Source organism: Ambystoma mexicanum, chromosome 5q (assembly GCF_040938575.1).
Source record: "Ambystoma mexicanum isolate Mex_15411 chromosome 5q, UKY_AmexF1_1, whole genome shotgun sequence".
In the NCBI taxonomy this organism is placed as follows: Eukaryota; Metazoa; Chordata; class Amphibia; order Caudata; family Ambystomatidae; genus Ambystoma; species Ambystoma mexicanum.
The window spans coordinates 213923811-213949601 of record NC_090933.1 but is presented as its reverse complement, the minus strand read 5'-3'; the positions used below and the strand labels follow the sequence as shown (position 1 = coordinate 213949601).

Sequence of the window (25791 nt, the reverse complement as noted above, 5' to 3'; positions counted from 1 at the left end):
ACTTTGAAGATGATGTTTTTTTTTTTTTTCTCCAGTAGGTGGCGTTCTCGTGAAAAAGTGCTTGAGGTTTAGGCCCAGCCAGCGGTGTCAGCTGATGAAGGACGCCGCCCCTCTCCTCACGAGGGGCGGTTCGCGTTCTGACGTCCTTCCGATGCGGAAGCCCTTGATTGGAACTGCAGCGTGTGAAGTCCTTCCTGACGCCGGAGCCGCGGATAAGTTTCACCGAGTGCGAGCGGGATGTTTAAGACGCTCGGTATGAAGATAAGGTAAGTATTTATAAAATATTATGTTCCCTAATGCTGTTTTATTTTAATGTGAGGCGGAGCCGATCTTCTAGGCGGCCATCTTGCCTCGGCGCCTAGCCACGCCCCGGGGGTAGTCTATTGTATCATAACATGAAGCACTGAAAAGTGATTGTCTCTGCAGCTGAGTGCATTAACAGTTTGTTGCTGAGCACATTGTGACATATGGGAATGGGTTCAATTCTTTTATGCTTCTCTAGACTTCATCGTCAAGGTGCTATTTGAGAAGCAGTGACAGTGTTCACCTGCGGTGGCACGTAGCTCAGTTTGATACCAACCTGAGATCTAGTCTTATGGAATAAACTGTTTTAAATCTGTTTCGGGGCTTTTGTCTGATGTCCTAAACCTATTACAAAAAACAAAATATAATAATAATTTCAATAGTAAAAACACCAAAAAGAAGGGGGCAAATCAAATCTAGAGGGGTTAAATACAATACATACTCAATACATGATTGTGCAAAATGTACAAATAAATGAACCCAATGGTTGGCAGATAGAATCCTCTGATCCAGTTGATCAACGGATCATTAGTGACATCACATGGAAAAATAAATCTAAAATGTGCTGCCTAAAACACCTAACTAATTATGATACTCATGGCATGGAGACAACGGCCTCCTTTGGGGAAACATCTATGTAAAATGATGGGTCATATGTTGACCAATATAAGTGTATCTGAATGATTTCCAGTTATGTTTACAATTTTGAATGAAAAATCGACCAGGACACATTTCTTGTCATTGGTTTAATTTTTTTTTATTGAAAAACGTGATATATTTTGGGATTACAAAAATTAGAAGCATTACAAGAAATTCCACATTGCCCGTCTTTGAACTTGTTACAAGAAAATGCACATATTAATTTTGGAACATGTATCTTTCATGGCAACCATGGCAGTATTTTAAGGCTGTCCTTTAAAACAGAGGAATCAACAGGAAAAGATGTCTCTGTCCAGGGCTTGTAGACAACGTGGTTGACGTCCAAACTATTATGAGCCAAACGGCACCAACCGTCCCTTTTTATTTTCTTCATGTTTGCTGTACGACCGTTTGTTGGTGTACCTTTGGAAGCTCCATGAAGAAGGCAGCAAACAGTTTGGTTCCTTGTATGTAGTTAGTCCTAAGCAAGATGAAAGAAAGATCAAGTCCGTGACCAATAGTTTTACTCACAGAATTACATAGACTATTGATTATTGAAATGTATTCAAATAATGGACACTTTGCGGGGTTTGAAAAGAGACTTTCAGTTTACAGATTAGTTGCACTTTTGTGCACCTGCATTCACACTCAAGGATCAGCAACAAAGGTATAACTAGACATTCTGTCCCACATACGTAATGGAAAAAACGTCACCAAAGGTTGCAATTGTATCTTCCTGTGAAGTCATCAGATTAAAGGTTATGGCACGTCAATTCCTGTGATGCGACAGCAGTGGGCGGGGGCGGTTGGGATTTTAACAAGAAAACATTCCGGAATGATTTTAGTTTTAAAACAAAAGTGTAGGAAGAAGTTGAAACTTGCACTTCCTTGCACTGCACTTTACATTCCCTTAAAAACAGATGTGTTGGGTGGTTGGATTGCACGTCGGAGTGGGCATGTCCATGGGGTTTGTGGGGAGCGTGGACAGGCCAGCAGGGGACATAGTTCCACTAATCCTTTTTGTACCCTTCGACCACTGTGATACAGGGACCTCTTTGTATTGCCCATTCCTGCCTAGCAGCTCAGAGCCGTTAATGGAGGGAAGAGAAGTCTTTATGGAAAATGCGCCAGCCTTACAAAAAGGAGGCAAAGAGGTATGGTGATGCCCTACTGAACAAGAGTATTCACTGGGGTATGCCACATTAAGGTTTGCTGCTCAATAATCTGAAGTGGCATGCAAGACATGCCACATGATACGAGGACCGTAAGAATGCCGGTCTTGGTAATGTCAGAATAAAGGTGGCTGTAGATTATACAGACGAAGAGCTGTCAATGATTGAGTACAGAATCACGCCCCTGTGTGGATCTCATACTCAGTTAATACCAATATCCACTTTGCTAGAACTTCTTCATCTGTAGAAGCCATCGGACATCTTAACGATATCCGAGACATAAACCTCAAGTTAAGGCATTAATAACATTTGGAGAGGAATCATTTAGACAAGAAGGTAACATTTACGGCAGAGATGGATATCTCCCTGGGAGAGATGACCGTGGATTGACACCACGTATTCTTCACTCATTTGACGGCCAGCAAAGCCATGAATGGTGGTAAGGAGAGCAGTGTTAGGACTAAATTTTATATTCTAACTTGTAACAAAACAGGAATAAAAAACAACCTGTGTGAGGAGGACTTGACAAAGGACATTTGGGATATGGACCCTATTTGCTTCCAGGAGATCTGGGCCTTAATCCCCTAATGCATTGACGGCTTTGGTAACTTTCATTCTCCTGAACTGATGAGTGGTCACATGCATCCCAGTAGAGTTCTGCCAACAAGGGTGAGAGCAGCTGGGATTTATGAACATTGTTATTATTGTACATCATTGCTGAGAAATGTCCCAGATATTCAAGCAAAGTTTGCTCAGCTCTTACAGTGTTAATTAGTAATGTCTATTAGCAGGCCAGCGGCGTTCACAGTCTGGCGACGTTGCAAAATCATGAAAATCTTCAAGATCACTGAGAGAGTAGACTAAGGAGAAGAGGAGAAATATTCCAAAAGGTGGTAGCAGGAGATATAAACCTCCAAGTTGAACCGTTACTTTGTAAGGCCTTCCTCAAGAGGAAGATGTTAGCTGGGAAATTCTACATCCAATGAAAGAAAATCTACATGCCCTACAAACAGGTATGCAATGAAATAGCAGTAGGTCATGTACTCACAGAAATTGTGTTCGGAAAAGGGGAGCGATAGAGTAATTTATTTTATATATTGATCAACATCAATGACTGCTACGGTGTGAATGGTCTACAAGTAAACACAAATGATTGAAAGTGACAACTATCTCATGTACCTTCATCTGTACCAGGGTGGCACTGAGCAAAATCCCCAATATGAGGGCAGGGGTGCTACTCAATCTGTAGTAATAATAGGACATGTTTTAGATTGGAAAGGCTAGGCCAAGAAGCAGTACAGTCAGAGGTCTATCACACACTCCTTTCTACCGCTTCTGAAGATAGTTTTTGATAATGATCAGGCAAACTAATGGGGTGCAGTATAGAATTGGCTGTGAATAGTGTTAGACATTATGTTACTGAGCAAAAAAAAGAGGCAACAAACTCCATGTTACCATGTTACAGAGAGAGACACCTGATTTGATGCGAGTTGCAAATAATGCTAAAAACGATTACTTTAGTTGGTAACAAAATTCGGAGAGATCCCAATTGGAAGATGTTGGATTAGCATGCCAATAATATAGAGCTATTATAAAGAATAAAGAAATGAATTATGTTGAAAGAAACGGGAATCTTTATTCGCTGCGGGTACATATAATGGGGATTTAAGGAAACGTGTCACTAGGATGAGCTGAAATGAGTAGACTCTTTGTATTGCCCATTCCTGAACATGAGTGGTTTAACCACCTTAGCAAATTATATAGTGAGCTAGGAGGTGCCTTTAGCAATAAGAGCAATGAGAGGATCGCTTATGGTCTTTGTGGGGAGGTGATGAAATCTTGCACGTCACAAAAGAAGAGGTGGGTTTAGCTATTTCCAGCCGGAAACAGGTAATGCACCAGGACTGGATGTTGTGCCAATTGAACCTCTCAAGAATGAAGTTAAAATTTGGTCTCCTTCTGTAACAGCTTTGTTGAACCCAGTGTGTACTTTGGGAAAAATGCCACCATTTTAGCTTACAACAGATGTGGTACCTACATTTGGGCGACAGTTATTTGTGTTTTCTCAGAACAAAAAAGAGAAAACCCAAATAACTATCAATTCTCCTTCGAGACACTGCTGGGAACATATTTGGCAAAGTAATTTTAACACGCTTTGAAGAGAGGGTGGAGAAAAATAAAGCAATTTAAAACTATTAACAAGGTCTTCAAAAGGTGGGTCAGCACAATCGGCCAGGGACTCAAGCTGTACCTATGAATTCAGAAACATGGCGTGCTAAAGAAACAGTGCCAACTTTTGCCAATTATAGATTTAAAAACTGTGTTTGATAGGGGCCCACAGGGGCCTGCTTTGTAAATCATACATTGACCAAAATATCCCAGTACCTATAATAATAGCAATACTTGCATTACACTGTGGACAATCTGCATCTGTTAGATAGGGGCTGGGTGGTGAAACCCCTCATTCTTTTGCAATAGATAAACGTGTTTCTCTGCCTGCTGATGCCACTATACTTAAGGGTAAACACATCAGCATTTTACTTTTCGTGAACATTGTACTGCTGTTCCCCAAAACTTTGAGCCCCCTAAAAAAAAGCAGGTAGCCAAATTTGTTTCACTGTGTGGGCAAATGGGGTCAGAGCATCATCGCTCAAAAACAGAGACTATGGATTCGATAATCGAAAGATAATATATCAAGAAAATCTGTCTGTATTCGCAAGGGAGCAATTCAAGAAATACATTCTTTTGGTTACGTAGGCATGAGCTTTAACCGCAACAGCGGTGGGAATGAGAAGTGGAGGGTAAGCTGGTAATGGACAGATATAGAGCAGCTGCAGCAAAATGTGCAGGTTCATTTGGGAATAAGGTTGCTGGAAGTGCACATTTATTTATTTATTTATTTATTTATTGAGTATTTAGAATGCGCCTATACAGCAAATTGTGTTTCAAGGCACAAGACAAAAGATAGAGCAGAATTTGCTAATGCTAAGGAAGTGCAGGTCAGAGTGGATAGCGCGTAAATACTGTGGTGGAGGGGCAAGGCGGGAAGATGAGGGTCCGCATGCTAAGTGCGTGGACAGGGCTGAATGGGCTCAAGGGGGGTGTACGCCCACCAGGCTAGTATCGGGGAGGGAGCCAGGTAGGAAAAGTGCAGGTTGGTGGGGTCAGGGGAGGACGAGGTGCTGGGGTAGGCAGAGCGAGGAGGGCTTGGTGCCCTGTATGAATCAGAAGAAACCAGGCAGTCAGTCAAAATGTGGCAAGGGGGGACATTAGCGGGGGAGTGGGAGAGGGAAGGAAGAAGAGAAAAGGAGGGTCTTGAGAGGATTCCAAAACTTAAGGAGATCCGGCTCACGCCTGAGAGGGGCAGGGAAGCTGTTTCAGAGGGAGGCTCCTGCGGAAGAGAGAGATCTACCCCCCACTATCTGCTTGGAAAAACATCTGATCCGGAGAGAGTTGGAGCTAGAAACCCAAAGGGCTCTAGCAGGAAGGTATTAAGGGAGAGAGAGTTGGAGGCAGCAGGGCCCCAGGCCCCAGAATGCCTTGTGAATGATGCAGAGGTTCTTGAACTTGATCCTCACAGCAAACGGGAACAAGTGGAGAGAATTTAGGGCTGGAGAGATGCAGTCCCTGGGCTTGAGACCTATTCTGGATTAGTTGAAGGGGACGAAGGGAGGATTTAGGCAGATTGAGGAAGAGGCTGTTGCAGTAGTCCAGCCTAGAGAGGACTAGAGAATGCCTCTGAGCAGGTGAAGCTGAAAGTGGGCTCTCTTGGTAAGGTATGCAATGTGACGAAAGAAGAAGAGAGAGGAATTGAAGATGACACCAAGGTCTTTTGCCTCACAAGAGGGTGAGGGGTGAGGGGAAGGGACCCATGGAGGGCAGCCAGAGAGTAGAAGGGAGGGAGGGAGGCAGGTGGGCTCTCAACAAGAAGGATCTCAGTATTACTGGCATTAAGGCAGAGATTGTTAGCAGTACAGCATGCCTAAATAGCAGTCAGACAGTCAGGAATGAGAGAGGAGGAAGAGGAGGCAGTGGAGGGAAGCTTGAAGGAGAGCTGCATATCGTCCACATAACACTGGATGTGAGGAGAGACAACGGAGATCAAATGGCCTAGAGGGGCAAGGTAGATGTTGAAGAGCCACAGCGAGAGGATAGAGCCCTGAGGGACACTGCAGGTGGAGAGTGTGATGGAAGAGAGAAAAGGACACAGTTGAACCTGGGATGGTTGGTCAGAGAGGAAGGAGGATGACTAGTCCAGTGCCAAGTCCATGATGCCAAGAGTATCATGGAGCCAATTTTTAAGGGTGGCATGATTGACCGTATCAAAGGCAGAGGAAAGGTCAAGAAGGATGAGAACGGAAGGAGAGTTGGAATTGAGATTTGTGAGCAATTCTTCATGTGTGCTTTGAAGCCAGACTGGTTGTTGTGGAGAAAACTAACAGATTCAGTGTGGTGGATCAGCAGGGAGATGACCAGCTTCTCCAAGAGTTGGCCCAGGTAAGGGGTAATGGAGATAAGATGGTAGTTAGCCAGGCAGGAGGAATCGCAGAAGACTTTCTGAGGAGAGGGTGCACAAGGGAGTGCTTGAGGGGTAGCGGGAAGGAGCCAGTGGCAATAGTGATTGCAGAAATCAGCCAAGTCTGGAACAAGGGAGGCAATGTTATCATTGATCGTTCTGGAGGAGCATTGGAACACCTGTTTGGAGCAGGCTTTCATAGAGAGGACTTGTCTAGACACCTCATCCGGGATATGGGTGAAAACGAGTAGAGTAGTAGGGAAGAGGAGAGGGGGGCCTAGGGAGGCCTAGGGCAGGGGAGGGAGAAGAGAGCGGTGTAGAGGGGAGTGAGGACAGGATGTTCTGGGTTTTGGTTATGAAGTGTGCGGCCAGTGCAGTGCAGCGGGTCAGGGATGGCAGAGGAGAAGTGGAAACTTCAGTAGGATTGGCAAGTTCCTTGCAGATTTTGAACCGTTCATCTGTGTTGTTAGTTGCTCCAGAGATGCCGGCTTGGATTTAGGCCTTCTTCTTCGAGCGGATGGAGAGTCTCTATTGCCTGTGGAGCAGGCGGCAGGCCAGTCTGTCAGAGGATGTGCTCGAAGCCTGCCACTTGAGCACAGCCCCTCTGCGCTTGCGTTTCAGAGAGGATAGGTCAGAATCATACCAGGTGTTGCGCTTGGAGGCAGGCTTAATGCGGATCCTCATGCCTGGGGCAATGATGTCCAGAGTGCTGGAGATGGAGAGGCGATGGTTAGCAAGGGCTGTGTCAGTGTGAGAGTCAGTGGCCAGAGTAGGAGTGGGAATGAAAGGTGCAGCAAAAGCAGCAACTGACGCTCACTTCATTGGTTGAATGACAGAAAAGGACATCTAGGTAACCCAAGACATCTAGGTGAGTGGACAGAAGAGCATGGTCAGATCAGCCGAAATCTGTAGTGAGAGAGTTGGAGATGGGGATGTCTGCTGAGATGAGAGCATCCAAGGTGTGTCCGGCTGAGTGCGTCAGACTAGAGGGAAGCATGCTGAGGGAAAGAGAGTCACATAGGCTGTAGATGAGTCCAGAGGCCGCATCATGGGAGTGAAGGTGAATATTGAAGTCTCTGAGGAAGAGAAGCTTGGAGGTTGAGGCCAGGAGAGAAGAGGTGAGATCAAAGAACTCTGAAAGGAAGAGGGAGACCGGACCAGGGGTCCTGTAGATGGTGGCAAGAGTCAGTGAGAGGATTGGAGAAACACCAAGCCTGCAGACAAGACATTCAAAGGAAGAGTAGGTCTGAGTGGGTATGATAGCAGCAGGGAACCATTAAGGAAAGATCAGGGCCACTACTCCCCTAGACCGGTTGGGCCTCTGCTTAGAGAGGGTCTTGTAGCTCTCCAGGAGGAGTGGCATTGAACCATGTCTCGGTGAGAGCAAGCATGTCAAGGTCAATGTCTTCAAGGAGGTGACAGATGTCAGAGTGTTTAATGGCAGAAGGAGAGTTCTGAGTAACTAAGTGAACCTGGTTGCCACCTTTTCAAGGTCTTCAAAGGAGGGGAACAAGAATGTGGTATACCTGTCAGTGGTGGTGAAGGGGCTAGAGGGGTGGCAGAAGGAGGAGTGTCATGAGAAGGGAGGAAGTTGATGAGAGACGGAAGATGTCTATCAAGAAGGAGGTGGTTGGGATGAGAGCATTGGACCATGACAGTGCCATTCTGATAGACATTAATGATGCCCCTAGAGGAAGGGAAATATGCTAGTACTTCCCATTGGGTCCCACCATTAATGAAGAAGAGAAAGGGGAGAGCACTGAGACCATATGGGGAATCCAAAGGTCCGGAGAGGGAACGACAAAGAGAATGTCAGTGACAGTCTGCCTGGAAGAAGCGTTGACGTGAGTGTCAGTGATGGGCAGGCCTCAAATGGACACTAGGAGATCTTTCTTGAATGTATTCCTTCCAGGCGTCTTCCAAAGAGAAATAGGATAGGTGATAGAGTAGCAGTTAGAGAAGATAGGGGACATGGAAAGCACCATGGAGGGAGAGAGCAGAGAGATGGAAGGGGGAGAAAGAGAGGGAGGGAGAAACTGCACAATGCATAACAAACTTATCAGACGGCCTAGCAGCAAGACAGGTGCAGACAGATCAGGTGAACGAGAAAGGAAGATCAGACCAGTGGAGAGAGTCCTGCGGCAGGCGGGGGGCGAGCTTGGTGAAGAGGCTAAGAGACTATGGGCCTCATTACGAGTTTGCCAGTACAGTAACAACAGTACTGGTAAGTTTGCCGGTAATGTTGTTACCGTACCGGCAAACTACGAGTTTAGCATGTGGGTGCCTTTGCAGCCACCAGGTCTGACCTGGTGGTTGTACCGGCACCAGCGAGCAGAACATGACAGTAGCACTGGTACCGTTATTAACGGTACCAGTGCTACAACTTTCCCCATTCCCATTGAGCCCTATTGGGCCCTATTGGGCTCAATGGGAATGGGGAAGAATTTTTTCCGGTGCCCAGAAAAGGGCAATTACCGGGTCCGGCAAGGTCGTAATGATCCGGTAATTGCCTCTTTCTGTGTGCCGGAAAAAAATGAATTCCTGTGGCAGTACAGGCACGGCTACCACCAACCTCGTAAATACACCCTTGATCTTTTGCCAGCCTTCCTTTGCCAAGCCGCCAAAGAAAAGGAGGGTGGCGACACTGCTCTGTGTCAGGGTGCAGAGCTTCTAGCACACATGCTGTATGTGCCACATTATGAAAGCATGTCAAGAATCTATCAGCCTCAAGACGAGTTAGGTGGGAAGTGGCAAAATTGGTGGTAACTGAGTTTCTGCCAATTTTACCACTATGCCAAATTATGAGGTTTGGTTTTGAGTTGACGATTTACCTCCAGGAAAAACCAGGAGGTAAATCTTCCCACTGAAATCTTACAAATCAGCAGAATTGGCAGAATTTCTGCAGCGGAAATTCAGCTGTGGTAATTCCACAAAAAAGACCCATTGGGTCCAATGGACCCAAAATAAATGGGGAATTACACCACCATCACCACTTGTAATCAAACGGAAATTCTGCCTAACCAAGTCATGGTAACGGTAATTCCTTAGGGCAACGTTTGGCCGGATTTACCACCTAATTCCCACCTAACTCGTAATGAGGCCCTATCTTTGGAGCAGAAGTATGGGACAGAGCAGTGCTAAAATGCTAATAATCTCTGAAAAAGTGTCTTTAAAGCAAATTTTAGGTTTACCTATAGGAGCCCCAGCTGAAGCTATCCAGCTAAAGCTGAATTGGCTTGGAACCGATCATTTCACCCTCATGAACCCAAATATACGACGTTCTTCAATTATAGGTACATTTAGAATTATTGAAATATAAGGACGGTGTCATGATACATTGGGCCAAACATGTTAGAAATATGTGTACAACTCTAAAGCTGGCAAATGTACAGGGTTACCCTATAGAGATATGACAAGTGTGGTGTAGATTGCATTTGAAGCTTGGCCACTACAGAATATAATTGATAAGTACTCACTCTTTGCAAGAATGCCCTTATTCCCATCATTTAAAAGAATGTTCAGTATTTGTTTTTGTGCCCCTGTACTCGGATATTCAACGTATGAATTTATAACACACCACGGAAGCACGGAGGGGGTGCATATCTACGCTGAATAATGTGGCGATATTTGCATTTAGAAATTTTATATATAAATCATGGACTGAAAAGGCAACATTTTTGACAATATCTGCGCAGTTGATACTTAGAATTTTACTCTAAATAATGTTTGTGATATTTTAATTATTTATGTTGCTAATTGTTTTTTTTGAGTTTGTTTGCAATGAAATGTAGACTGGTTAACGAGATGATATGTTTTTTTGACCTACATGTCAAAATAAAGCCGTTTTGAAACTAGAAGTGTGATACGCAGGAATGGATTCATAATTCCAGGTTGGCAAAAGGCTGGCGAGCCATAAAACACCTTCAGATTATTTAAGCGTTCTCCTCACTAAAGCCACACCCGAGTCAGCAAGCAAAAGACTGCAGTCACACAGGTGCATAGGCTCAGTATCCACTTCCAAACTTGTTATATATTTTGTTTTGAGGGGTCTTCCCCATGTCCCCCTCCATTTTCTATGCCTACCACCTCTCTACTTTCCTATCCCCACGCAGACATAATAATGATAATAATAATAAATTACCTGCTTAAAATCCAATGGCTAGAGTTCCTCATGATGTGATGAATAGATTGCATCATTATTATTTTTATTATTATAATTAAACATAATAAGTATAATAATAATAACAACACTACCCAGCACATGATGAAATTTGATCAGTTCATGTCTCTTCGATGAGGTGGTTGAACTGTGGGTGCCGGCATCTTGCTCTCTATTATACATGCTAAAGTTGTGTTTGATAAGCACACATACCAGTGGCTTTCGCTTCCTGTATTTGACATGAATAGATTTATCCTGGGCTTTGCTGATGCCCCTGCATAAGTAGGCTAGTAGAATTGGTAATCCATGGGAACAGTTTGTTACAATCATGAGGCTAAGGTAGGGGTGTGTGTTTCCACCAGGTTTGTGTATCACCTTAACAAGAACTTGCAGAAATGTAGCAGACATCTAACATGTAGCATCCATCGATGAAAAGGCCCAGATATATGGCTTTTAGTGTATTTATTTATGCCATCCTTGGATCGAGAAACCTCTACTTCCTCCCTTTTCTGTCAACAAAGTTGTTTACGCATACATTACTAGCATGTGTAAGGGTGTCAAGGAAGGTAACGGACCAGGAGGTGGCATGGTTGTGGTTATAAACTTGTATTTCATTAAGAAAACAATCATCTCTATTGCTAACTCTACGAGGGGTTTTCTCTGCCTCAACCTAAAACTAAGGAATATGCCAGAATATCCGATCAAAAGTAAAATCCACTGTCCTGTGTCCAAAACTACCTCTGTCCCTTACACTGAAACTAAGATTGTTAAGTTTAAACTGAAAGTTCTCACATCAGGAGAATGACTCCCTTCTCCAGGTAGCTCCTGACAGTTTTCTGGACCAAAAAGACACAAGGGGGGGAATAACTTCCTTCCCCTGGCATACAAGTTTCCAGTCCTTCTCCTCTAAACCAGGGGGAATTACTCCCTGCCCCTGGTTTTCCAATGTCTCACTTCTTTAGTAATATACACAACTTCTTTATCAGGAGAATGATTCCCTTTCCCTTCTCCTGCTACTTGTAATCCGTCCACAATGTTCACACACTTGGACCCAGGGGCATTACCACCTTTCCCCTAGTTCCTCTTTAGCAGTCTTGCCCAAGTCCCAACTCTTTCCTTGGGTTTCTGTAGTCCTCTTCTGACCACTGTGGAGAGGACATCCCTCTTGGATATTGGTTTCACAAGTCCTAGGGTCCCTGACCCCTCTCTGACATTTAGTGGTCTTATTACCGTCACTGTGATGAGGAACCTCTCCCCAGAAGTGTATTTCATATTCACTAGGGTCCCTGACCCTTCTCTGTTGGTCAGTAACTTTGCGGTCGCCACTGAGACGAGGACACTTTCCTCGTATGCAAACTGTGGGCCTCGTTATGAGTGTGGCTGTCCAGAAATAAGGGTGGCAGTAGAAACGTACCGGCACCCTTTCCGGACCAGCACACTCTGACTCTGCAGGTGGGGGCTGTTACGCCCGGCAGGTCTGACCTGCCGGGTGCAGCTGCACCCGCCCACAGAGTCGCAAAGTTGTCACAGAAGCACCGGCACCGCTAACAATGGTACTGGTGCTTCCATAAACTCATCCCCATGGGGAACGGGGACTTACCAAATCCCCCACCTGACTTCCCGCTCCGCAAGGACTTGGAATGTCCCCGTGGCACTGGGAAGTCAGGTGGCAGATTCCGTATTATGAGGATGGCGGCAACCCACCGGTAGTGCTGGTGGGTTACTGCCATTCTTGCAATGAGGCCCTATGTCTCTTGTAGGATTCCTTACCCTTCTCTGGTGGTCAGTGGGGTTGTTGCCACCACTGATATGAGGAAGCTCTCCTCGGATGCACAACTGGTTTCTCGTAGGGTCCCAACCCTTCCCTGGTGGTCGGTGGGATAGTTGCCACTACTGACATAAGGAAGCTCTCCTTGGATGCACACTTGGTTTCTTGTTGGGTCTCTGACCCTTCTCTGGTGGCCAGTCATCCCCCTTGTGTCCCTACCGGGCCTCCCGTGTCTACCTGTACCTGCATTCAGGATCCGGCACCGCCCCTGCTCTTCCTGGGATGGGGTCTTCATTCAGCTGTCTCCACCACTTTTCTCTTTCACTCGACAGACTTCACAGAGCTTCCATGGCCCATCTTCCATCACAATGTTGCCGTACATCACGGACGGCACGGTCCACCTGGCCAGGGTTATGCCACCCCTCGTCCTTTGGTTCAGCAGGGGGATCTTCTTCAGCACAATTCCCATCAGCTTCTTTAAGCTTTCCACCAGCTTCTGCCACATTGCCTGCATCTCTCCATGACAGGACTCGTAACTCCCAAGTTCCTAGCTGGAAGACATTTAGTCGTTTGTCAGTTTCTCCTATATAGTGTTGGTCCCGCCTTCGTGTAGCGTGCACACCTGCTGGGGAGGACGGTAGAGCACTCTTCCTAACTCCTGTGAGCCACCTCTTCCCAGCACTTTCGGGCTAGGCGATCTTTATGTTTTGGTTAATCTTCTTCATGTCAGTATTCAAGCTATAGTTTCTAGATAGGGTGTAATATAGCATATGGATGCACTATCCGGAGGGGCTGTGGAATGTGGTACAGGTCTTCAGGGATTTTGGGCACAGGGGTTGAGTGTGTTGTGACCGTGGTGGTCATCCTTATCACCAGGAGGGGAGTCCTTCCCGATGAAGTCCTCCCACATTAATCCACCCCCTGGGGGGCTATCAGGTAGTAGGCTCACCTCCCTAGCTTCATGGGAAAGGTCTCCCTCCTGGAGAGAAGTGATGACACCTAGTGATTCACCAAACATGGCACTCATTGCAATGTGGCTTCTGGCTCTGTGATATCAGTATGTAATACACACAAACATCTGAAATAGGGAAGTGTACAATACATGTATCTGCCGCATTTCCAAAACTGAGAGTGGCTATCTTAAATGGGAATGCAAGGCTCATTAGCAGCTGGGTAGGGTGAGCCAGCCAATCAGATGGCTAGGAATATGTGCTTGAACCGCCATCTTCCCCCCACCCTCTGTCACATTGTATTTTTCTCACCGCCCCCTACTTACCTTATTTTGGCAGCAGCACTTGCCGCTGTCGCATCTGCTCCTTTCCTTCGTCTCCCGCAGGCCGCCATGGAAAGGGAAGATATGCCCCTTGCAGAGCCCTGCCTTCTGTTTCCATGGTGACCATCTTGGAAAAGGATTTTCCTTCCTACAGCAGGACACCACGTGTGTCCCGTTGTAGGAAGAAGTATCCTTTTTTTAAGCACCCCGGATTACCGCTTTGGCAACCCAGTGTGCTAATGGCCTTCACCCCCCGTTCCAGCCCCTGGAACGGGGGATAACAGCCCGGAGCCCTTGTTATCTGCCTCACTTAGCTCGGGCCAATAACTTGGGCTGCCGGACCGTTATCCCCCGTTCCAGTCCCTGGAACGGGGGATGAATTCCATATTGCATTCTTTTGTTGGGATGATTCCATGAAACTGATTCTATTAGTAATTGAATGGAATCCATAGAGGCTTACCCAAGTGGGGACATGATACATCAAATGTTCAAGCATGTACCTCTGCTGAAAGCTTCTCAGAGAATAATAGGATATACATGTTGAATGGAAATACTCTGCAGCTTCCACTAGATGTCGGCCTATGCACATCATGTGATCTAAGCAGATTCCACAAGCCTCAGAAATATATATACAATGTAATCCATAGAGGCGTGCCAAAGTGGGGCTGTGGTAAATAAAATGTTCAAGTGTTCACGCCTGCCTAGAACTTCTCAGAGAATAATAGGATATATTTAAACTCTGAAAATGCACATTTTATGATTCGTATTCCTGCTTGGTCTCTGTTCCCTGAATGTATGGTGTGTGAATGCATGTGTGATGTCATGATTGGAATGTTATAAGAGGGACTAGAATGTTTCTGGTTGAATGTGATTCCACCCAGGGCAGTTGGAAGATGTAGCCTGGGTGGTGGGAGCCAGTGGACTATCCTCTGTACTTCCTATCTCCTGATGTACCTGATGCCACTTGATCTTGAGATGTAGTGAATCCGTAACCTGATTAAAGATGATCACATTCATACCTGCGGCCTACCTGAGCATCCTTCATATTTGAATGAAACAACTGGCAACAAGTCTTTAGTGAGGACGCAGGCCAAGGAAAAAAAACAGGTGATGAGGTACCTCTGTGTGAGAGTGAGGAGATATAAGACTGCTGCAGGGGGTGCAGAAGGAAGAAACAATCGAAAGGAGAAAGGAGAGGGGGCCCACTGCCCCCCACATATGTTGTCCCACCAGCCAGGGAGAGAAAGAAGGGCATAGGATGGATACCAGAATGGTAGGGACCCCAAAACTGCATAAGAGTCCCTGGACAGAGTGTGACTGGGGTCTCCATTTACCCAGGGAGTGAGAAATGGGCACATAATTGGTGCCTCAAGGATTTTGGGAGCTGCCCTGCCAGAGTGCCTGGCCTCACTAGCTAAAAGCTGCCCAGGGAGAGGTAATTGAGCGCACAAGAGTGTTGCATAGGTTGTGACTGCTTCGGAGCTGTTCAGCTACCGGCCGGCAAGGGATTGTCATGCTGCTTGGTGATATATGGACTGTTGTGTAGAGCTGTACATCCAGGAGACCACCCTGCTGTCATTCGGGGCGCATGAGGAAAGAAAAATGATCAAAAGAGAAGAATTTTGCAGTAATTGTTGTCAGGAGATTTCCGCATTTGTCAAGTGAGTGGCCTGTCCCTTGTGGCCTGCCAGAGCACTGTGTTGTCAGGTGGAGTGAGGTAATGGGCGTCAAACCTTACCTGCATCGACTCTGGTGGCCAGCTGTGTTGAAGGATGGTATTGTGGAGCTCTGTGTGGCTCTGCGCCAATGATGACGTCGGTGGGGACGCTGGCAGTGTTGGTGAACAGAATGAACATTCTGTTAGAACACTAAGGGAGTAACTACGAACGTAGAGGAATGTACCACCAAGGTTCTCCTGTGTTACTAGGAAGTGTGGTATTGGCACTGCCTGAGTAAAGAAGGAAGAAAGAAGGGTGCCCAAAGGGAGGGGGTGGGCAAGTGCTGGAGGGGCCAAGAAGGCAAGTGTCAGGGAAAACGGGAGGAGCAAGGGGAGGGTGAGTGCGGTGGACAAGGTGGACCAGGTTGGGCTAGTCCGGGGAAGGAAGCCAGAGGAAAAGTGCTGGCAAGGGATGGTAGTGGGACTGGTAAGGGGGTGGTCTGGCCCTTGTATGACTCTGAAGGAACCAGGGTTCAGTCGCAGCAGCAGAAGGAAAGTTAGCATGGGAGGGGGCGAGGGAATGAAGAGGAGAAGAGGAAAGTCTTGAGGAGTTTCAGAAAATTAAGGAGATCCGGCTCGAGTCTGAAGGGGACAACAATGCCGTTCCAGAGGGAGGAACCAGCTGAGGAAAGGGAGCTACCTCCTGTTACGTTATGTGATGAAATATACACACACGATACTCAGTTCCGTTTCAACGGGTTTAGTTACATAGAGAGTTCCCCTGCAGCTTCCGAAACAACGCCCGTCTTCTTCCCGTGTGATTCTGTTCATGTTCCAGAATCACACGGGGAGAGGACTCCAATAGGAACCCTGACCAAAGAATGTTCACTACAACATTCCACATTATAACATCTCCTCCCCCACAATATTTACAAAATGCAGTGAATAACTATGTACAGGCATTTAAAGAAAACACACAAGCATATAACACACAAACATATAACAATAACTTGATAAAGGATACACGTGGGAAAACTCTCCCACAATGATTGAAGAAATGGCGAAATGATGAAGGCTCAACAAATTAACAGTTTCAATAATAGATAAAATAATTTTCCTTGTTTGGCACAACACTTCTGGATCTTGTACTCATTGCATCATCTCTCGATATTCCTGCATAATTCATGGGTATTCTTGATGAAACAGTGTCCTCCATAAACACATGTTCCTGATCCACGCCACTTGGAAGACCGCATCGGTGCCTGTCCTTCTCTCTTGTCATAACAACATCATTGCATGACCATCTGTTACCATCCTCTAGAATTACTGATTTTTTTGAACATTCCACTACCCTTTGTGGAGAGTGATATTTGGACTCTCCCTTCATAACTCTCCTGGGTTCTTTCACTCTGATCCAATCTCCTTTCGTGATATTGCTTTCCTTAACATGCCTCTGACTGTCATAATACTTTTTATATTCTTCTTGTTTCTTCCTCACCCTTTTCATCACTTCTTCCAAATCTATGTTTTTGTTCTTCTTCAATGTCAACCAAGCAGGTCTGAGTCTGTTGGTGGCAATCCTTCCCCTCATAAGAGTAAAAGGTTCCACCTCAGTTACAGAATGTGGAGTGACTTTGTACGTATTCAGTGCCTCTTTAAGTGTCTCTCTCCATGGTAAACTGTTGACCACAGCCAGTTGAATGACATCTTTTATAAAGTGGTTCATTCTCTCAACTAAACCATTATTCATGGGATGATATAGTGCCGTCGTGTTGTGTTTAATAGCCCGCTCCTTGAGAAAAGATTGCACTTCCTGTGACATGAATTGTGCGCCATTATCTGATATTAACTCCTGAGGTTCGTCTTCCCTGCTAAACATTTCTTCCAAAAATGTCTTTATTTTCATAGCAGAAACTGACTCCTCAGTTATTCCACACTCCACCCATTTTGACGTATAGTCAACTAATACAATGAAAAAAATCTTTTGTGGACCTAAAATTTCATATGGACCAGCAATGTCAATGGCTAATTTTGTCCACACTGAATCCAGTATTGTTACTGGTTGTAAAGGTGTGGCTTTGGTGACTTTTCCCATGTTGCTCGCTGCACACGCAGAGCATTCCTTTACCATTGTTTCTAAATCACCTCACATGTTGGGCCACCAAAATGTCTCTCTTACTCTTCTTTTTGTTAAACTTCTCCCTATATGTCTTTCATGTGCAATCTCCATAATTCTCTCCCTTAAACTTGTGGGTGGAACAATGCGGTCTTCACGGTATATACAAACTCCATCACATGACAACTCATCCTTCATCCTTCCCCAAGATTCAACATTCTCAGCCACATCTCTCCAGCCACTCTCCACTGCTCTTCTTAGTTGTCCTTGTTCCACATCTGATTTCGTGGCCTCAACCAATTCCTCCTTACAAAAACTGGGATGTATTTGTGCTATCACACAATCAGTTTCCTCATCATTCTCATCAAGGTCTTCGTCTTCTGAAGAACATGGCAATCGGGAGAGACAGTCAGCAACCATGTTCGTTCTTCCTGGGATATATCTGATGGTCACATTATATTGCATGATAATTAATATCCACCTTCTGATGCATGGATAAGTTAAATGTGGACTCTTAGGATTCAATATGTAAATGAGAGGTTTATGATCCATCTTAAGTTCAATGGGGGTCCCCCATATAAGCCATTTAAAATGCTCTAATATCCATTTGACAGCCAGGGCTTCTTTCTCAATGGTGGAGTAGCTCTTCTTTGCACCTTTTAATGTTCTAGAGGCGAAAGCAATTGGCCCCACATTTCCACCCTGCACTTGTTCTAAAACACCTCCCAATCCTATGTTGCTTGCATCCACAGACACAATAGTCTTTGCACTGCAACCGAACATCTTTAGAGATGGTGCTCTGTTTATTAACATTTTGATTGTCTTCAATTCATTTTTGCATCCTTCAGACCATTCAAATTTAGCACCTTTATTCATTAGGTTCCTCATCTGAGTTGTTCTGTCTGCATAATGGTCTATACATTTCGAATAATATTCAGTAAGACCCAACAAAGTCCTCAGCTGATCCTTGCTGGAAGGATCAGGAAGCTTGAGTATTGTGTTTACCAAAGTCTCTTTAAGTCTGATCCCTTCAGCATTAATGCAATGACCTAGGTACATCACCTCTCTTTTCTTTATTTTGCATTTCTCAATTTTTAAGGTGAGGCCCTTTTGTTGTATAATTTGCAAGACGCCTAGCAATTTGTGTCATGATCTTCTTCTGACATCGCAGGAAACCAAAATATCATCCTGGAAATAGTACACCCCACGTAAACCCTCAAAGAGATGCTGCATCAGTCTTTGAAAAACGTCAGCCGCCGATGCCAAACCAAATGGCATCCTCTTAAACCTGAATGCACCCAAGGGTGTTATAAACGATGTAAGGTGCCTGGATTCTTCTTCTAGCCCCACCTGATGGTATGCGGAGGACAAATCTAATGTAGTAAAGTACTTTGCGGACTCCATCATGGTAAGCATCTCTGAAATATTAGGTAGGGGATGTCGATCTATCCATATGTTGTTATTGAGATCCCTGAGATCAACACACATCCAGATTGACGTATCCGGCTTCCTTACAATCACAATGGGAGAGAGCCACTCCGAACTCTCTATAGGCTCAATGATGTCTTGGGAGCACACATTTTCTAGTTCCTTTTTTAGTGGCTCATGCGTGCCAATTGGTATGTTCCTCAGCTCGTGTACCACCGGCCTCGCCCCTCTTTTAAGTATTATACGATGCTTGAAACCTTTGAGCACACCAATGCTGTTAGTGAAAATTTTGGGAAAACTTTGAGCCAATGTTGCAGCAGAATCACAACAGTTATCTATAACACTCAATATAGGTGTGCTCTCACCCGGGTGAATCTTAATTCTCAATGCAGCTTGTTCCCACCAGCCCACTATTAAAAATCCATCTTGGGCAACATACAACTTACAATATGTTTGTCTTCCTTCAAATACTAGATGCACCCAAACATAACCTATAATGTTAATTGGAGAGTTGCTCTGTCACATGTAGGTCCTCCATCTTCCTCTGCAAAGCTCCCAGAAATGTTTCTGTATCCACCATTGTATAAGGGGATCCTGTGTCAACCATGACTCATAGGGTAACTCCATCAATGGCCATAGACACCCATGGACCCATTGCTCCCTGGCTCCACGTGAGAGCCAGAATCTGCACCTCCTCCTCAAATTCACTTGTTACTGCTACCACATCGTTCGAATCAGAAGCATCTTCAACAGCCCTCACTCCATAGGTAGCACCTCTACACACTTGAGCATAATTCCTGTTAACATTTCCACGTGCATTAAATCTGTCTCTTTCTCTACTGCTGCGGCGCACTTTCCCAAAATGGCTAACTTGACCACACCTGAAACATACAGCCATTGCTGCCGCACATTCTTTATCTGGATTGGCATGTTTATACCATCCACATTTGTAGCATTTGTTTTGTGATCTGAACAACATCTTCCTGTTTTGTCTGGAGTTAATTCCTAGGTCTGACCTCACAATCTTCTTCACCATGGCAATCAAAGCTTCTTCATCTTTGTTAACTTCCCCATCATGTACAGCTTGAACTGACTTGACATCAAAACTCTCTTGTTTGCTTTGCACCTCCCTCATATACTTTTCCCCTAATTCAATAGACCTGGCAATTTCCAACGTTTGTTCCAACGTTGGATTTTTCGCCTGCCAGAGTCTCTGTTGGATTCGGGAGTCAGCAACGTGTAGAACAACTTGGTCTCACAAGTACTCACCTGCCACACCTGTGAATTCGCATGTAGCTATGAGACCCCTTAATGCTGCAAGATATGCATCAACGGATTCATTCTTAAGTTGCTTTCTGGAAAAGAATCTATATCTTTCCAGGACTATGTTCGTCTTGTTCCCAAAATGTTTGCCAAGTTTCAACAATGCAGTTTCATATTTTCTCGCGCTGCTTGCGGAATCTCCAGATCCCTCTCCAGCATCATTAATTTCTGGTAAAGTTCGGAATATTCTTAATGCTTCTGCCCCCACGCAGTTAAGTAGGATGTCCTCCTTGAGGTCATCATTGTATTTTGCACCACCAATGGCCCTCAAATAAACTTGAAAATTGTCCAACCACTGTTCCCATGAGCAGATAGGACTGCCGGGTTGAGCCACAAATTTCACAGGAGCTACAATGTTCTTCATGACCAGTCGAATATCCTTTTACACTGAAGAAAAATCAGCTTAATTGCTCTGTAAGCCAAGAAAATTGTCCCAGGAACAGTGTTTTAAATACTGCTGTCTGACCATGTACACTGAACCAGATCCACTCCAGTGCGATCTTTAATTTCTCATATGCTTGGTGCCAAAAAAAAAAAAAAAAACCTGTCCACTTGCATACAACCCTTCTCATAAAGGCAACTTTGAATTGCATTTAATTGCTTTCATGGGCGTTGAACTGAAGTCAGTGCACAGTTCATTTGATAACTTGTTTCATTTTTAGGCTTAATGTTACCTGCTTAAAGCACATGCCCTGTTGCAGCATCACGATTGTCCGCTTATACATGTATCAACACCCGTTCCTTTGGTAAGTGAAATGGTGTGCACGATTCACTTGCTACATTCAACTGTACTTCGTAGTTCATTTTCGTATTATGTTGCCATGACTTATACAACAAGATGGCCGCACGTAGAGCACATCGCTAGGTGCTTTACTCAAGCTTCTTCTTCACTGCTTCACTACAACGTCATCAGCGTGCCCACACATATGATGTTTATGCATGAAGCTCTTGAACCATTGTGGCTCGTGCAACACTGAAGTCATGCAGCTCCTGAGATGCAAATGCTGGTAATAATCTTCTATCAACACCCCACTTTCTCGTAATATTGTCTCTTGTTCGTACCTCCAGCTTGGTGTTTGTGGGTTCTGGCTGACTGTGTTCTCCTCCACTAGCTCTCGGCAGTCATCTACAGCATGCCGTGGGGAACTCTCCTAGTTATTCTGTAGACAGACGGCCTCCTCGTCGCCACTTGTTACATTATGTGATGAAATATACACACACACGATACTCAGCTCTGTTTCAACGGGTTTATTTACATAGAGAGTTCCGGTGTCTAGTCAAATGGTCGGCAGACAAATGGTTGACAGACAAATGGTCGACACAATTTGTTCGACAGGACAAATGATCGAATTTTTTATTTATTTATATATATATTTTTTAGGTTTTTGTTTAGGGAAAAAAGGGGTTTTTAGCAAAAAAAAGGGGGGACCCCCCCCCAAAAAAAAAGTGAAAAAACAAACAAAAAAAAATTCGACCATTTGACCTGTCGACCTTTTGGTGTCGACCATTTGTCCTGTCGACCATTTAGATTCAACCAAATGACCTACAACCGAGAGTTCCCCTGCAGCTTCCGAAACAACGCCCGTCTTTTTCCTGTGTGATTCTGTTCATCTTCCAGAATCACACGGGGAGAGGACTCCAATAGGAACCCTGACCAAAGAATGTTCACTACAACATTCCACATTATAACACCTCCCACTCTCTGCTTGGAGAAACGTTTGACCTGTAGAGGGTTGGAGCCAGAGGACCGAAGGACTCTGGCTGGGAGGTATTTATGGAGGGAAAGCTGGATGCAGAGAGGTCTCAGGTCCCAGACAGCCTTGTGGATGATGCAAATGGTCTTGAATTTCATCAGTGTGGTCACCGGGAGCCAGTGGAGAAATTTAAGGGCTGGAGAGATGCGGTCCCTGGGTTTGAGGCCAAGGATTGCCGTTCTATTATGGATTAGTTGAAGGGGGCAAAGGGAGGAAAGAGGCAGATTGAGGAAGAGGCTGTTGCGGTAGTCCAGCCTAGAGAAAACCAGGGCTCTGGAGACATTGTGCTTCTGGGGAAAGGTGAGGAAAGGAAGACTGCCCCTGAGAGGGTGGAGCTGAAAGTTGGAATTCTGGGTGAGGTCTGTGATGTGTGAAGAGAAGGAGAGAGAGGAGTCAAAGATTATCCCAAGATTTTTGCCTCACAAGGGGGTGAGGGGAGGGGACCCAAGGAGGCTGGCAAGAGAGTGGCGGGGATGCAAGCAGCAGGCGTCCCAATGAAAAGGATCTCTGTATTACTGGCATTAAGGCTGAGGCCATTGGCAGAGCACCACGCCTGAATAGGAGTCAGGCCATCAGGTGTGAGAGAGAATGGGGAGGAGGCAGAGGAAGGCAGCTTGAAGGAGAGCTGAGTGTCGTCTGCATAACACTGCAAGTGAGGGGAGAAGGTGGATCATGGAGTCCTACTGAGCTGGGACTGCAAGCAGCCTGCTTCTGGTCCATATTGTTTATCAGCTTGTTGTTGTGCATGTGACATTCAGGCACTTAATGCAGTTGTTCTTCTATGTAGGAAGCTAGAGATGGGATGGGGAATCGGAGGGATCCACCCATTTAGGGCCTTCTGAGCCTTCATCATGAAGCAGGTGGCAGTTCGTGAACTCCAGTTCCTCCCAACTCCCATCCTTTGACCTTATGCAGGTGACTTTGCCACACAGGTATCATGATCTGCCTGAGGTACAAGAAGCATGAAAGGGGAGAAACCATGGCATATAATATTGTAATACACCGTGTGATCTGCTTTGGCCACATGCAGAATACAAATTCTTTTACGGTGGAAATGTAGTCATACATTGTTTGGCACATGAGGCATGAAAGAAATCATATTCACAGTGGTCATGATGACATACACTACTAAGACAAGTCTTGTGCAGGGGCCATGCTAGTGTGCATTTTTGACAGGCCTAATAATCTGCTTTGTGGAAAATGAGCGTGAAAGGGGGCAGCACTGGCATATTGTGTTGCAAGGCCTCATGATCTAAAAAACTACATGTCCCAAAACTCCCCTATTGAACAAATCCCAGAATGGATCCATGGAGCAGCATTTTGGGCCCTGAAGGGGATGGACCATACAAAAGACCCAGTCCGGTCACATGCTAGGAAGAAGGTTGGAAAATATGTCCATGGGTCAGACAGGCCAAATTATGTTAACAAACCAACAAGAAAGGCACTACACCATATACAATTCCTATTTCCCAACAGATGCAACCCCATACCGGCTAGTAAAACTTTAAAGATTTGAACTCAGGAAGATAATAGGGTGGGCGAGCGTAGCCCAAAGAGGTGTTTTGAACCCCTAAAGGGGGCAGTCTTGGGGAACATGCAGACCTTCCCCATTTGATATACAGTGAGAGAGCAGGAAGTCCAGTCCTCACCTGTACAGAAGATGGACACACAGACAAAGCCCCACTTTCCTCCCGTACTACCAGGAACATTAGTGACGGGAGAACTCATGCCTCCATTAAAACCAAGGGAAAGCTTAGCACCACTGCACCAAACCAAAGAGAAACGTTTATCTAAACTCCAACCCCACAATAGCAATGCGTAATACATACCCAGAGCAGTTTCACACAGGATGACACGGAAACAAAATTCAGAGAAAGGAAATTCCCAGGGGGAACAAACCAGCAGCTCCTTCCCAGGCAGCAACAAACATAGAATGAAGTGGGATCCAAGATGGCGGATTCCCTATTCAAAGACGTCACCAAAATAGCTCACGACTACAAAGCATCCCTTCCGGTGAGCCTGTGGGGCATCTGGCTAATCAGCGGGAAGCTACTCAGTCCAAGCACTATATTAGGGCCAGTTCCCATGAATAAATTGGAAGGGCGTTTTGTGAAACAGAGAAGGTGAGTTGTGAAGTTAAAGAGGAAGTTGATTGCTGGAGGAGACAGGAAGGTTGCTGGGTTTGGGTCTAAGTAATAAAGAATTGGAACTCCTGGAGAACAGAGGCTGATTGTAAGACCTGGATAGGTGAGACTGATTTTAAAACCTGGAAATCTGAAACACAGAAAAGGAAGGAGATTGAAGCAGAGACCAAATAGCAGGTGAAAAGAGACCTGACCACAGCCCTAGTCAAGAAAAGGAAAGAGGAAGATGAGGCTTTTGATGAGGAAAAGACAGAGAAGGTGAATCTGAAGGCTCTGACCAAAGGGAAGGCAGAGCAGGAAAGGGCAGTGGCCCTGACAAGAGAAAGAAAGTGTGGGTACCCTGAACAGCGAGAAGGAGGAAGTGCACAAAGGCGGCAGAGTGCGCATGGGTAGGGACCCTGGCCTAGGAGACAGCGAATAAGGAGTAAGTAAAGGTTCCCCTGGGGACTAACCCAGGAAAGAAGAACAAATCATGTGCTCGTGAATTGTCTGGGAACGCTATAACAAACCCCAAATATATTGACACCTAAAATAGTGCATTAAACTTGAATTTCTTGTTGCGTCATTTGTTACAAGTTGTGATATACTGCATCCGTGACTTGGGAAGGAGATCTATTACTTTGTGAAGCAGTTTGTAATATCACTTCAAAGTACATCTAATCTATTTGAAGAGTGCATCTCTGAAGTGCTTAATTTTAAAGTGGTTGTTTGGAAGCTGGACAGTTAATGGCAAAGAAGTGTTTTTCTTACCGGCTTATTTTCTCATTTTGGGAATGTTCCCCGTCATCGGCTCCGCCAATGGGCAGCATCATCACACTCTTTTTTGTCATAGTCTGGAACGTCTTGGCAATCGGGATAGTGGACCCATCCCTGATCATGTCTGGGCTCACTCCAAACACTAGAAGATGAGAAATAAAGTAAAAACAAGAATTATAATTCTTCAGAATTAAAGAATTCAGCTGTTGTTTTGCTATCACTGTAATGGGTTGGTTAGAGTGACGTGGGCCTCATTACACGGTAGGCGGTAAGGGTTTACCGGTACCAGTATTTTACCGGTACCGGTAAACCCTTACCGCCTTACTACGAGGTCCCTTTGCGGGTTGGGGAATTTAACGCCTGCTTTTTGCAGGCGTTAAAAACCAACCCACAAAGGGACCAGGGAGCTAATTACGGTACCGCAAAGGGATCTCGTAGTAAGGCGGTAGGGGATTACCGGCACCGGGACCGGTGCCGGTAATCCCCTACCGCGTTCCGTGTAATGATAGTCCCACTGTGGTAAAGTGCTTCAAAACACAGTATCAGAAATGGTGTGTATCTGCTGGGATATCACGCTAGGTATACCCTAAATAAGAAATACATTCACTTGTAATTAATTAAATGGTGATATAATATATAATTTTGAAGTGGTTTTATTCTTATTCAGGTAGTTAACAAAATAATAGTGATAGTGTTACAGTATGTTAAAAAGGTGACATAATACATAAAGGACATCTGAAGGAGAAAAATTGTTATATACAAAAGAGTCCAATCAAATACAGA

At 45.1% G+C, this 25791-nt stretch overlaps 1 protein-coding gene across 4 annotated transcripts in view; it reads right to left on the bottom strand.

Moving 5' to 3' along the window:
* Positions 1 to 1034: 1034 nt before the first annotated feature.
* Positions 1035 to 25791, bottom strand: part of LOC138497336 (beta-Ala-His dipeptidase-like) — a 596337-nt gene continuing 571580 nt past the window's right edge. For all 4 annotated transcript variants that reach the window (XM_069620733.1, XM_069620729.1, XM_069620731.1 and 1 more), the window contains 2 exons: positions 25003 to 25150; positions 1035 to 1423 (listed from right to left, as the gene is read on the bottom strand). In XM_069620733.1, coding sequence (XP_069476834.1) covers positions 1333 to 1423; positions 25003 to 25150 — 239 coding nt within the window. In that variant the 3' untranslated portion in view covers positions 1035 to 1332. The remainder of the gene's footprint in view (positions 1424 to 25002; positions 25151 to 25791) is intronic.